At 42.7% G+C, this 14,018-nt stretch overlaps 1 protein-coding gene across 1 annotated transcript in view; it reads right to left on the bottom strand.

Annotated features, from left to right (window-relative positions):
- The window catches only part of FLT3 (fms related receptor tyrosine kinase 3), a 58,324-nt gene extending 44,664 nt beyond the window's left edge, over positions 1-13,660 (bottom strand). Inside the window, exons 1-3 of the mRNA XM_060235305.1 lie at positions 13,519-13,660; positions 4,676-4,797; positions 459-664 (exon numbers count right to left, since the gene is read on the bottom strand). Coding sequence (XP_060091288.1) covers positions 459-664; positions 4,676-4,797; positions 13,519-13,660 — 470 coding nt within the window. The remainder of the gene's footprint in view (positions 1-458; positions 665-4,675; positions 4,798-13,518) is intronic.
- Positions 13,661-14,018: the final 358 nt, after the last annotated feature.

Here is a 14,018-nt window from a genome sequence, read left to right as displayed (position 1 = left end):
GATGGGGGCTTCTTCAGTGATGAGGTTCTCTGGAAAGTTTTCTCTGTTAGATGCTCTTTCTGTTAAATGCCTCTATAGACCCCTCCAGCTCTGGCTGTGGTGATTTTTCTCTCCTCCAGAGAGGAGGAAAGAAGACCATACTTGTAGATGCAGAATCTGAGAAAAACCTGCAGCCAGGATCACTCTCGCAACTGCAGCGTATTGTGAAATGGGCCAGGCTGATGTAGGCAGCTGTGCTCTGAATGCTCATGTATGATTACAGTTGTCCATCCCCTTCTTTGCAATAGTGAGCTGATAAGAAAGCATTTCTTGCAGGTAGGATGCTTAGCACTGCGCCACTTTAATTCAGCCTTCTGATGCATTTATTACTTAATCTGCAGTATAGAAGTAATCAGTTTACAAATACTTATAAAGCAGTCTAAGCATTTAAAAATAGTTCCATCCATACTCTTGCTTACCAGTTCTCCAACTCCAAAGAGGACCTGCATTCCGTCTGGTCCTCATTAAAAACCCAAAGACAAGTGACGCTCTCTGAAGTATTTATTGTTACTTTTAATTCAACTTTTTCAAGCTCACCAGCTTCTACAACTTTTGCTGCTTGATATACATTCCCAGAACTTTCAGAATTCACGTAACATCCAAGATCTTCAGCATTCTCTTGGATCTGTATTGCAGGGGAAAGGGACATATTTTACCTATTGAAGATCTTTCCCCTTTTCTGGGTGTTAATACATTCATAGATATTAAAGAGCTCATTTTAAAATCTTCTATTCATGACTCCTTCACAAAACGGTTCATGGAGTTAAACAAGTAAATTAGAATTCTCTATTCTATTAGATATTAAGCTATTCATCTCACTCAAGATTTGAGTCCAGTAGCACCTTGATGGTGAAAAGTGCCATCAAATCACAGGGGACATATGGCAACCATGTAGGTTTTCAAGGCAAGACACATTCAGAGGTGGTTTGTCATTGCCCGCCTCCACATCATGACCCTGGTATTCCTTGGTGGGCTCCCATCCAAATGCTAGCCAAGTCCATCCCTGCTTGGCTTCTGAGATCTGATGAGATTGGGTTAGTTTGGGCTACCCCAAATTGCCTAGTTAGCAGCTTATAGACCAACTAGGAGTAGGGAAGGGATGGTGGCTCAGTGGTAGAGCATCTGCTTGGTAAGCAGAAGGTCCCAGGTTCAATCTCCAGCATCTCCAATTAAAAAGGGTGAAAAACCTCAGCCTGAGACCCTGGAGAGCTGCTGCCAGTCTGAGTAGACAATACTGACTTTGATGGACCGAGGGTCTGATTCAGTATAAGGCAGCTTCATATGTTCATTAGCAGTTGAGCTGATGATAGCATCAGTCTACTTTTGTGCTGGCAGCTAGGTGCCACTGTGCAGTTACACCATTACCCTGCAGGACACACAGCTGTTAACTGCTGTTGTTTAGAAGCTGATGTGACATGTAATATCCCTGCCTCATATGCTTCATATGTTCATATAACAAGACTTTGGGAGTATAAACTTTCAAAGTAAAAACTCTCTCCATCAGATCTCATGCACAGCATGTTTAATCTGTGACATCTTAATTTCCACATGAAAACATGAAGCCGCCTTACGCTGAGTCAGACCATAAATCTGTCAAAGTCAGTATTGTCTGGAAGTAGTTCCCCAGGGTCTCAGGATGATGAGGTCTTTCACATTGCCTGTTCCTTTATCCTTTTAAGTGGAGATGTTAGGGATTGAACCTGGAACCTTGTGCATATTAAGCAGATGCTCCTCCTCAGGGTCTCATGCAATAGAACAAAGGACTTCTATCAAAGACTCTAAAGACCCACATCAGCCAGAGTAGACTAGACTGAGCTAGATGGACCACTGATGAGGGACTTGTTATGAGGCTGCTACAAATGTTCAGTTCTAGACATAGTTCATAACACCTCTAAAAGCAACTCATAATTTGCCATAGTTTTCTGGTCCAAGGGCTCCCCTTATAGTCTTCATTCACAGAGTTATAACATTCACAGAGTTATATCACAGCAGGCTAGAAAACAGGCATTGTTCTTTGAGAGACAGTCAGATTCTTGGGTCTTCTTTCCTTTATAGAAATATAAGTGCTTATTTCCCATAAGGGAATAGACATCATAAGAGATATATTATAAGGATACATAGCTCCTACTAGCCTCACCTAGAAAATGTGCTTTACCTTCCACAGTGAAGTAAGCAAAGTGTTGGTTTGGTTTAGACACTTTGTTTAGACAGTTTCCAACCAGTTTTTTCCACTGATGAAGAGGAGATGAGGGAATTCCCTTTGACCACCAAGAAAGGTCATGGATAAAGCCATGTGGGATGGCGGCTGGTAGTAAGGAGGGAAATGGGGTGAGATTGAGTGAAAAAACTGGCCAGATCCATCCCAATTTATAGACAAGAAGAATAAATCTTGGTACTTTTCTTTAATGAACTATAAATGAATGTTATCAAAGATTTCAGGTTGTCACGGCTGGTAGCATCATTAGGGTTTGTAGAATCTTTCGGGCTCAAGTGCCTGTTCTACTGGAGAAAGTTTTCCTTCCAGACGTTTCGTTCTCAGCTGCGGAGAACATCCTCAGTGACGTTGCAGCCGGAGCGGGCACTCTGACCTTCTTGGCTGCTGTGCATTGAGTGGGTTATATGAATGGGCCAAGTTCACAGAAAGCTTTCAAAAAGAGGGCCATCAACCCATCCTGTCTGACTGGTCCTTTGTGTGGGTGGTAATAATTCAGCTGGAGTCTGAGCTGTGTAAATCAGTCCTTTGACACTACTGACCAAACATTTGTCAGCTCTTGTACAGCTGATAAGGACATCAGTTCTGTGTTGCACACAACCTGAGCTTCTGATATTGTCTTTTACCTCTGGCTGCAAAGCTGGTTGCTCTGCTTTTTGTCCTTCATGTTAAGACTTGCTCTCTGCAGAACCAGAATGTATGAGACACCATTGCTGAGAGCAGACTACTTCAGGTGTACTGTATTCTTAATCTTAGTTCTGTTGGCCTAGGGCAACCTGAGAAGCCTAACAGTTTATCAAGGCCATCCTAAGCAGCATTATACCTCTCTAAACCCATTTACTTCAATGCATTTAAAAGGGGGTGGCTATGCTTAGAATGGCACTGTAAAGTATTCTGATATGCTTTGGAGATTTGAAATCAGCAGGTTAAACTGGAAAGGGGATCAGATAGGTTTAATAATGGTTATTATCTATAATAGCTCAGAAATTCCTCTTTAATGGTAGTATATCTGAAACAACCAGATGTGTAAGACAGAATTCGTGAATTACTTATTATCTTAATTTCCTGGTTGTGAACTTCAAGATTGTTGGCTATCTTTTCACTTTTCTCTAACCTCAAATAACCTAGATTGTTGTGCTGTTTTTTTTTAAATTATTTCCTAAAGTAGATAACTGAATCAAAATACTGCATGGTTTGAGGGGAACTGGCCCAGTGAATAATATACAGTCTTAAGGAGAATGATGGCCTTCTAAGCTCATTGACATTGGAGGGATGTAATGTTTCTTAACCTTTTAAGATCCCCTGGGTCTACAGAACTAAGATTAAGAATACAGTATATCTGCTGTAATCTACTCTCAGCAGTCAAAATCAAAGGACTATCAAAATGAAAAAGGGCACTGTGCACAAAAGGGCATACAATAAAATATGTTAAGGGCTAGAGTTGGCAACTTTTCCCCAGCAAAGGTCTTGTGTCCACAGAAGAATTGTGACAGGTCAAAGTTCATCAGCACACACACACCCCACACACTAGCATATACATCCAGTGATGGAAAAATCATTATCTGTGGAATTTCTGTTTGCTCCACTGTTGTTAAAAATGCAAAAACTGTGCCAGAAAAGTGGTTGGCAGCTTTCTGTTATATATATATTTAAAAAGTTGCCAATATTTTACCCAATTGATCAGTACAAATGAGGACAGTTAAAGGGATGGGAAATCTGTGTCCACCTCTCCAACATTTCCTTTTCACTCAGTGAAGTTGATTGAGTGGAGAGGAAGGGTGGTAGAGAAAAGGGTAGGACTGCCAGATCTGACTCAGAAAGTATCTGGGGATTTTGGGGTTGAAGCCAGGAGTAAGGTTGGGACAAGTACAATTGAACTCTGAAGGGAGTTCTGGCCATCACATTTAAAGGGACTGTGCTCCTTTTAAATGCCTTCCCATCATTGCAAATAATGCAGGTGGGGCACCTTTTTGTGGAGCTCATAGAATTGGACCGCAGATCCAATCTTTTTGAAACTTTGGAGGGGGGGGGAGTTGAGGAGAGATATCAGATGTTATACTGAAAATTTGATGCCTCTAACTAAAAAAACAGCCCCTCAGAGCTTCAGATACCTACAGATCAATTCTCTATTATACCCTATGAAAACCAGTCTCCATAGAGTAACAGTGGACATTCAACCCACCCTCCTGCTTTCTGATAACCCTGAAGTGGGGGGAAGGCCTCCAAACCAGGGGATCCCCTGCCTCCCACTGGGGATTGTCCTTTCTACCATGTTAATTTTCCTTTGCTTGTGACTCTGCAGATCAGCAGTTGATTCTGTGTTCTTTAAAGGTAGGAGGGATTAAAAGTATACAGAGGGGGGGGGGGGGACTTCTTATCATTGTTACCAAATAAAACTGAGATTTAACTTAGCAATTGTATTACCTCAGAAAATGCTGGGGATTCTGATGATCTCAAAGCATCGCTCTTTGGGTTGATTAAAAAGCATGTGATCTTTGATGTATTCTGGCTAAGCACAGCAGGGGAAGTCACTGTAAGAAGGAGAGCTGTAAAAAACACAGAGAAACATACTGATGACAGGGGAATGAAGATGACTGTGGTAACTGTAGGGCAAAGCCACATATTTGGGATGGGCAGTGTTAATTGGCACACATTCTATCTCCATATATATAGTTTACTTGCAACTTCTACTTTGCATACTATATAACGCCGTGACTAATCCGTATTTGGCATACAACAGTTTATTGTCACTGGCTTTTCTTTGTATCTGATGTTAAACTTTCAATAAAAGCCTTTTTTTAAAAAAAAATGGCTCCTTTTATCATATGATGCAAAAAGTCCTCAATTGTTTTTCATAAATTTATCTTAAATTATCTTAGAGAACTGTCAACAACATCAGTCCCCACCAGTGATGGTACTTAAAGAGCCAGGGCTTCCTAAACTGCTAACAGAACAATCCTGAACAGAGTAATAACTTTCTAAGTCTTAGAAGAGTGCCTCTCTACTCAGGATTGGACTATAAAGCCTTAGAATTGTATCATAGCCAGTTTGTACTATTTGTGCTGTTCCTGACCCTAACTCTGATCTTGGTGGTGGAAAGTGCTGTTAAATCACAGCCAATTTATGGTGACCCCCATAGGGTTTCAAAGCCAGAGACTAACAGTAGTTGGCCATTGCCTGCCTATGTGTAGCAACTCCAGTCTTCCTTGATGATCTTCCACCCAAATACTACCCAAGGCAAATCCTGTTTAGATTCCAAGATCAGACAAGACTGGGCTAGCCTGGTCCACCCATGTCTGGACCTGATTGGTTCTAGGCTAGAGCTAAAACTGATTGGCTCCCTCCACTCAAATCCTTAGATTTCCCTACTGCAAATTCTGATGGAACTTTAGCTATTAAATCATCTGGTCTTCAGCAGCGACATGATCTGACATGAAAAATTTACACAGTAGCTATCAGAATGGGAGGAGGTAGCATGTCAAGGTGCACAGTGACAACATCTGACAACTGACATGTGGCAGTCGTCAACATCTGATGGCATGAGGCATGCCACAATCAAGATTTGACAGTGTTTGCCTAGTAGACAGGCAGTAATAGCAAGTATTTTTGCAGCAGATTGGCAATCAAATTGAATGCATATCTAGCAACTGTTCATTTGGACAAGCAATTTTTGAACACCAAGAGCAAATATTGATACTAAACTGGAATGCTGAAATTTTGTCACCAGTATATGAGCTTCACAATCTGAAGATGTCATCAATATTTTCAGATTTAGCTCCAGCTCTAGAGTAGGCCTATGTTTATGTTTCCCAGAATACCTCTATCCCTTGTCTATACATTAGACCAATAGGCTGTACTGTAACTCATAAAACATATACTTGGTATGCACAGTATAAATTCTTTGTGTTTCTAGTCCATAAAAAGTATCTCAGATAGCAGGGCTCAAAAAGTCCTCTGATGAGATCTTGGGAAGCTGAAAGAAACAGTGCTGGACTAGATGAACAAATGCTGTGACTTGGAATGTAAGGCATTGATGGAAGATTTAGTGATGACAATGTCGGGGGGGGGGGTTGGTTTCTGAGCACTGAATTTTACTCTGCTTAAGACTGCACTGTAACTGGACTATGCCCAGGTCCCCAAAACCTGTCCTTTCTATCATTTTCATTTTCCTTTGCTTGTGATTCTTCTGCGCAGCAAGCAGCAATTGATATATTGGACAGAATCTTAATTTGGGCTTTGTTTGGAATTAGATTCAGTATTCTGTTCAGCTATGACAGAAGGTGACTTTCTGGAAAATAATGTGGTGAGTGTCAGGAAAGGCAGGAATATGTCATTGCTCTCCTTCAGTGGGCTGCAGCAGAAAAGGAATCTGTGTGCATGGGTAACTCAACAGTTTTTTCTTGTTCCATCTCTGGACTTCAAGGGTCTGACATTCACTTCCATGACATACCCATTGCTATTCTAGTTTAGTACCTAAAATCCACTTAATTCCTCCACCCTGAAGTATTTTTGGCATGGTTCTCCAATCATTCAGTTCTCAAGCTGCTCCTATTCCTGTCCTGCACAATTTCCTGAAAAGTCTGCCTTTGTGAATAACGCCTGTTTCTGCAGCATTAGCTCGGGTAATATTGCCTGACAGATTTGATTATGAAGGGCTGTGGGCATGGCTCAGTCACCGAGCATCTGTGCTGCATGCAGAAGAACCCAGAATTCCTCGCTGGTACCCCCCAGGTAAAGGACATCAAATAGCCAGAGCTGGGGAAGTTGTTTTCCTCCCCGAGATCCTGGAGAACTGCTACCAATCACAGTAGAAAGGGAAGTGGGGAGGAGGAGATTGCATTTATATCTTGCCCTTCACTTGGAATCTCAGAGCAGCTTGCAGTCTCCTTTCCCTTCCCTTCTCTTCCCCTCCCCACAACAGACACCCTGTTGCGGGGGGGGGGGGGGGGGGAGGGGAGGCTAAGAGAGATTGCTCTTGAGAGGAACAGCTCTGAGAGAGTTATGACTGACCCGAAGTCATACCAGCAGGTGCAGGTGGTGGAGTGGGGAATCAAACATGGTTCTCCCACATAAGAGTCTGTGGACTTAACCATTACACCAAACTGGCTCTCAGGCTTGGTGGAACCATGGTGTGAATTGATATAAGGCAGCTACACAAGTTTACTTGTTTTCAGTATTATTTCCCCCTCACTCTAAAGATCGGAGCAGCTCACAAATACAGAGCAGGACAATAAAACCATCTCAGCCTCTCTCCCCCCCCCCACCCCAATATTTTTATTTTCAAAAAACACAAAGAAACAAGCATCTCAAATTCCAAAAGAAACTTTCAAAATGTGGTATAACAGAATGAAATCAAAACAAGCCAATAAAAATCCAATCAATGGAATTAACTAAAATTATCCTAATTAAAAAAAGAACTCTGAAATGCAGAGATTGCAAAAAAATAAAGAGAGTAACTACTTCACCTGCTATAGGAAGCTTAATAAATTTAGGGCCAGGAAGATGCCTGTGGGAAAGGCATTCCACATTTCAGGTGCCACTACTGAAAAGTCCCTGCTTTTTATAGCAGCCTGCCCAATTTCCAAGTAGACCTGCGGCGGGGGGGGGGGGGGAGGGAGGGAGGGAGGGGGGGTGTTTCTAAAGGATTATTTCAACTGGCAAACAGATATATATGTTCATATGAAAAGAACCACTCTCCTCTTTGAGAATTAAATACTATTATTATTGTTAATTTATTATTTCATTGTGGTATACAAGTTAAGTAAACTTTGCTTATAAGAGCAAGAGTAGCCCATGTGTGGCCAAGGAAGGGAAACAAAATGTCCCTCCCCATTGTAAGAGGATGTCATTAAGACATGTGTGGCACTGATGCTGCTATTGATATGCTATGCCCTGTCCGCCGGTGGTGCGTTTTATTTATTGTTTTTACTGTTAATTTTAATTTGGTGTTTTAACTTTGATATGTAGGTTTTTATTGTTATTTTTATATGTTGTGATCCACATTGAGCCTGTTTATGGGAAAAGGCGGAATATAAGCCTACAAAATAAAATAAATACATTTCCCCAGTTTCACAACTCCTGCTTCCTTTCACAGCCTTGAGATCTCCAGTACCTTGCCTTTTTATTGCTTGGCATTCCTTTTTTTTCAAAGCCAGATTTACACACAAGCTATGTAGGCTACAGCTTAGGGCCCCCAGTTAATGGGAGCCTTTTAATTTAAACAATTACTCAGTTAAAAATACATTTGTGGTAATGCTATAGGGCCTCTTCAAATTGACATTGTTAAGAGACTTTATCCAGCCCTGCTTCTTTTTGCTATGGTCATGGGGAAAGCAGCATAGCTCTGGCTACTAGACACTTCCAGGAGAATAGGAATGGCATTTTGCCTACGCCACTGTACTTCCTGAGAGCATCCTGTACTGCATTAGGCATCATCTGTGGTTTAAAAGCCACATCCTGATCCTAAAGGTATAAATAAAACATAAGGAACAAGAAAAAGTGAAGTAAGAAAAAGGAAGTAACCACAGGTAACAACGTCTATTGGTTTTGGTAAACCAGCAACGGGAGAGTAATTCCTTTTATTAAGACCAGCTAAAATGTTATGGAGTAGTGAGCAAGCTTCAAGTTCCTTAGAAACCTGCATTCAGGTTACATTTTCAGCAAGAAAAACGCCCCCACCAAAACCAAAGGGAAAATGCGGGAAGGAGTTTCAGAACATGGTGGAAATGCCCAATAGTTGGCTCTGCAATTTGTCAAAATAGCTTAATTCAGCTATAAATGAATCATTATTCAAACCCCATATATACCTCCAAAAACTTTCCCAAAAATCTGGAAAGATTTTTCCCCACTGCATTTTCGTCAGAGCTTCTCAAGATGGATGAGCAAGGCACAAAAATACCAGTGACATTGAGGCAACAACAAAAAAGCAATCCAGCCAAGAAGACACTTCAGCAGTTAGCTCCATTGAGCAGCTGCCACCTCAGTATTGCTCCCCCCCTTCTCACTCCTCTTTCCCAATGAATTTTTCAAACCACCCCTCTTCTCCTTTGCACTTGCTCTTTCTTTCTGTATGTGTGACCCTGACTGCCACCCATGGCAGCCATTTTGTGGTTGCACCCACCATAGGCTTCCCAACCCCCACCCCCCACCCTGCCGGGGGACCCCTGGATTAGCAGCCTTTTCCCTCGATCTCCAAAAATGTGGAAGCGGGAGGGGTGTGGGGGGGAAACGGCGCGGCCTCCCTTCGCAAGGTGCATGCTGGGACTCGTAGTCCTTGCATCCTCTCCGGCTGCTACAGGCGTCTCCTCGGGGAGTCTGGCCGGCAGAGGGGGGGGAGCTCCGCCCCCAGAGGACCATGTGCGTTTCTTCCTCCGGAGGCTTCAGTCGCTGATTGAAAGGCTTCCTCTTGGGATGGGGTGCCTGTGTTACTTTGAAGAAGTTGGCAGCAACTCGTGACTAGAGAGGCCGATCCCCCTTCAGTGTTGCCAGAAATGGGGGGGGGGGGAGTCTGCTGAGTACTTCATTATTCTCTATGTGGAGATCGATTCTCATAGGGTATAATGGGGAATTGATCTGGAGGTTTTGGGGGCTCTGGGGGCGCTAATTTTTGAGGTAGAGGCACCAAATTTTCAGTATAGTATCTAGTGACTCTCTCCAAAGTATCTGCCAAGTTTCAAAATGATTGGACCATGGGGTCCAATTCTATGAGCCCCAAAAGAAGGTGCCCCTATCCTTCATTATTTCCTATGGAAGGAAGACATTTAAAAAGGCGTGCGGTCCCTTAAAATGTGATGGCCAGAACTCCCTTGGAATTCAATTATGCTTGTCACACCCTTGTTTCTGGCTCTGCCCCGATGTCTCCTGGCTCCACCCCCAAAGTCTCCTGGCTCCACCCCCAAAGTCCCCAGATATTTCTTGGATTTGGCAACCCTAACCCACCAGCTTGTTATCATAAATTCCTACAGGCTCAAAATGCTTAGGAACTCCTGATTTATACCTTTTAAGTGCAAAAGAGGAGCCAACTGGGAGGTGAAGATGGCCGTGCAAGAAGGCAAGCTGAATAGCCTTTTGGCATTATACAACATTGAGTTGCAACACCTAGGCTACTTTGCCCAGCCCAGGCCCTATGAGAAGGGGGGGGGGGCAGTAGGTGCATTGCAGTTTACAAATTCTTTTAACAATCCCAGCAACAGTATCTTCTGCAGCGAGATCATTCAGCAAACTCAAGCAGATTAAAAAAATTTAAGGCCTACAATGTTTCAATAACTTCTTGTGGATTTGACAAGGCTGAGTATTGAATCAAACATAGCCAGAACAGTTAATTTTGATGCTGTCCCCAGAATTTTGTTCACAAAAAAGGGCAAGGAAAGCTCATTTTTAAGTAAAAAAAACTTTAAAAAACTTTTTTGACCTTATGCTTAAAACCATTGTGGATTAAAAAGGCAGCTAACAGAGCAGGAAAGGGGTTCTGAAATTTATTTTTATTTTTTGCACCACCTCATAAAATTCCTTTCAGAGATCCTGGCCCAGGCCAGCAGTTCCAGCAATTCACTCATCCATTTTTCCCTCTTTCAGATTGACAGCAGTACAGGAGACAGTGGGTAAAATGACCCTGCTGATAACCATTGCCAATGATAGTGGACCCTGAGGCACTGGCAGAGTTGCTGGGGCTTAGCTGTGCTTACACTTGGCCACTTGTTGCCCTCTAGAGCAGTGGGTCACGAGGAAATTTCCCTGTAAGTTAAATGGCCCATCTGCCCTGATCCAAAACCAGTTTCACTGGGTGAGCTGTTATCTGTGTCTGTAGTGATAACAGTTATAATTTAGAGACATTCCCTGATATTTAACATTGTTAAGAAACTGATAGTTTTGTGGAGTTGCCCTAAGGTCACTTGACCTTGGTTAGTTTTTAAAGGAGATTTAAGCTTTATTCATGTTACAGTGAACACATCTACAATTCATGTATAGGGTACTCTTGATTGTTCTTTGTGTGGCTGCTGAAGAATTTTCATGTTACAGTCATAAGAACATAACAGAAGCCATGTTGGATCAGACCAATGGCCCATCCAGTCCAACACTCTGTGTCACACAGTGGCAAAAAAAAATTCATTCTCTCTATCTATCTATCTATCTATCTATCTATCTATCTATCTATCTATCTATCTATCTATCTATCTATCTATCTATCTATCTATCTATCCACACTGTGTCTAATAGCCACTGATGGACCTCTGCTCCATATTTTTATCCAATCCCCTCTTGAAGCTGGCTATGCTTGTAGCCGCCACCACCTCCTGTGGCAGTGAATTCCACATGTTAATCACCCTTTGGGTGAAGAAGTACTTCCTTTTATCCGTATTAACCTGACTGCTCAGCAATTTCATTGAATGCCCATGAGTTCTTGTATTATGGGAAAGGGAGAAAAGTACCACTTTTCTCTACTTTCTCCATCCCATGCATTATCTTGTAAACCTATCATGTCACCCCGCAGGTGACGTTTCTCCAAGCTAAAGAGCCCCAAGCGTTCTCACCACCCTGAACAATTTAGTGTCATCTGCAAACTTGGCCACTTCACTGCTGACTCCCAACTCCAAATCATTTATGAACAAGTTAAAGAGCATGGGACCCAGTACTGAGCCCTGCGACACCCCACTGCTTGCCGTCCTCCACTGCGAAGACTGCCCGTTTATACTCACTCTCTGCTTCCTATTAATCAGCCAGTTTTTGATCCACAAGAGGACCTGTCCTTTTACTCCATGACTCTCAAGCTTTCTAAGGAGCCTTTGATGAGGAACTTTATCAAAAGCTTTCTGGAAGTCAAGGTAAACAACATCTATTGGGTCTCCTTTGTCCACATGTTTGTTCACCCCCTCAAAGAAATGTAACAGGTTAGTGAGGCAAGATCTTCTCTTACAGAACCCATGCGGAGTCTTCCTCAATAACTCGTGTTCAACAATGTGCCTATTCATTCTGTCCTTGATAATGTTTTCTACCAACTTTCCCGGTATTGAAGTCAGACTGACTGGCCTGTAATTTCCCGGATTTCTTCTGGAACCCTTTTTAAAGATGGGGGTGACATTTGCTACCTTCCTGTCCTCAGAAATGGAGGCAGATTTCAATGAAAGATTACAAATTTTTGTCAGAAGATTTTTGTCAACACATGAATAGCTGAATATGCGATTAAAACCTCATTTTTATTCAGCTACTAGTTCCCAGTTTCATTCATAAAGTGAATACACATACAGGCAAAATGTACCCACATTCTCTGCAACACTTGAACAGAGTCTCGGTAGTGATGAGAATTATACCCTTATAAGCCCATTGACTTAGAAGGGTGTAACTCTGCTTAGGCTGGTACACTTGTTAGTTGCCTTTCTCAGTAACATTGCCTTAATTACAATTTTGGCTAGACCTTACCCCCAGTTATCAAATATATTTTACAGAGCTGGGCTGGGCTGGGGGCCTATGGGACTGGAGTCTCCTTTCCACAGCCTTTGTGCTTTCCTGGGGCTTTCTCTCTTAAGCCCTTCTGAACATGCTTTGTTCAGCCCTCCACTTCATTCAACCTGTCCATTTCAAAACCTGAGAAGCATTCCCTCTCAGGGCTGTCCACATTTGTTTTCAGTTGCTCCCTCCATTTTGTCGAGAAAACTTGCTGTAAAGCGAGTGACCGCATGTTGCCCATATTCTCACCCTTTTATGAATCAGAAATGGTGGGGGTGTGAAACCTTGCCGCTTTGTGAAACTCCAGTTCCTTTTGTTCTCATTTCTTCATAGCAATACTCCTTTGCATTTGTTTGAGCTTCTTTCGGCCCAGCCGCCTTCCACACTGCCCGCTTGAAAACTAGAACAAGCAGCCTATGACATGTTGTCAAATGTCTTTGCCATGCTGAGTGCGGCGGCATCTCCTTCCCCTGGTGGCCCACGCATTCTGAGACCAATTCTTCAGGAAAACACAATGGCCATTGACCTCAGGATGTGTGCTGCAAATACCATTCCTCTTTTATGTCTCTCATTGCTTCTGGGCAAGGCAGATTCTACTGTTCGGGAAACTGCCCCACAGTTGGCAGAAAGCCAGAGTCAGCTCAGGCTTTCCCATTTGAGAAGGGCAGGCAGAAAAGGGTGGGGAGGCTGAAGGACTCTTTTTAATAGAAGGTTGGGTTATAATGAGGGAGACAGATGAAGACAGACGATAGCATTTGGGGCAGCTGAGGATAGTTCAAAAGAGAAATTGTTCCTTGTGACAAAGGCTCTCATCTCACCCTTACCTTCAGGTAAACAGCCCGTTTTTGCACTCTTCCAAGAGTCTTCAGTAGCAGACGGGCTGGAGGCAACAGCAGGACAAAAGAAGAATGTGTATATATTGTAGGCAGCAAAACCACTTTCATCTCTCTCAGAGTGTGCATGCATGTACATTAAAGAGAGACACTTAGTTAGCTTACCTTTCAATATATACTTCATGGTAGCAGATTAGTGAACCCACTACTGATGTATCCTCCAGACACAAGCTACCATGACCATGTTACTGCTGCCAGGAATGAATTGGTATTTTAGCTTACTGGGAAAATTTTATGCAGTACTATCTGCTCTGAGTGGCAACAGCTCTCCAGAGTTTCACATGACAATCTTTCATGTTGCCTGCTACCTTTTAACTGGCAATGCAGGGACTGAACCTGGGATCTTCTATAAGCAAAGCAGATGCTCTACCAGTGAATCATGGACACTCCCCCCCTTGGGGACAGTGATGACAGTGATATGATAGCCTGAT

Source organism: Heteronotia binoei, chromosome 3 (genome assembly GCF_032191835.1).
Source record: "Heteronotia binoei isolate CCM8104 ecotype False Entrance Well chromosome 3, APGP_CSIRO_Hbin_v1, whole genome shotgun sequence".
Classification (NCBI taxonomy): Eukaryota; Metazoa; Chordata; class Lepidosauria; order Squamata; family Gekkonidae; genus Heteronotia; species Heteronotia binoei.
The sequence above is the reverse complement of the archived record's forward strand: the minus strand, read 5'-3'. Positions and strand labels throughout refer to the sequence as shown.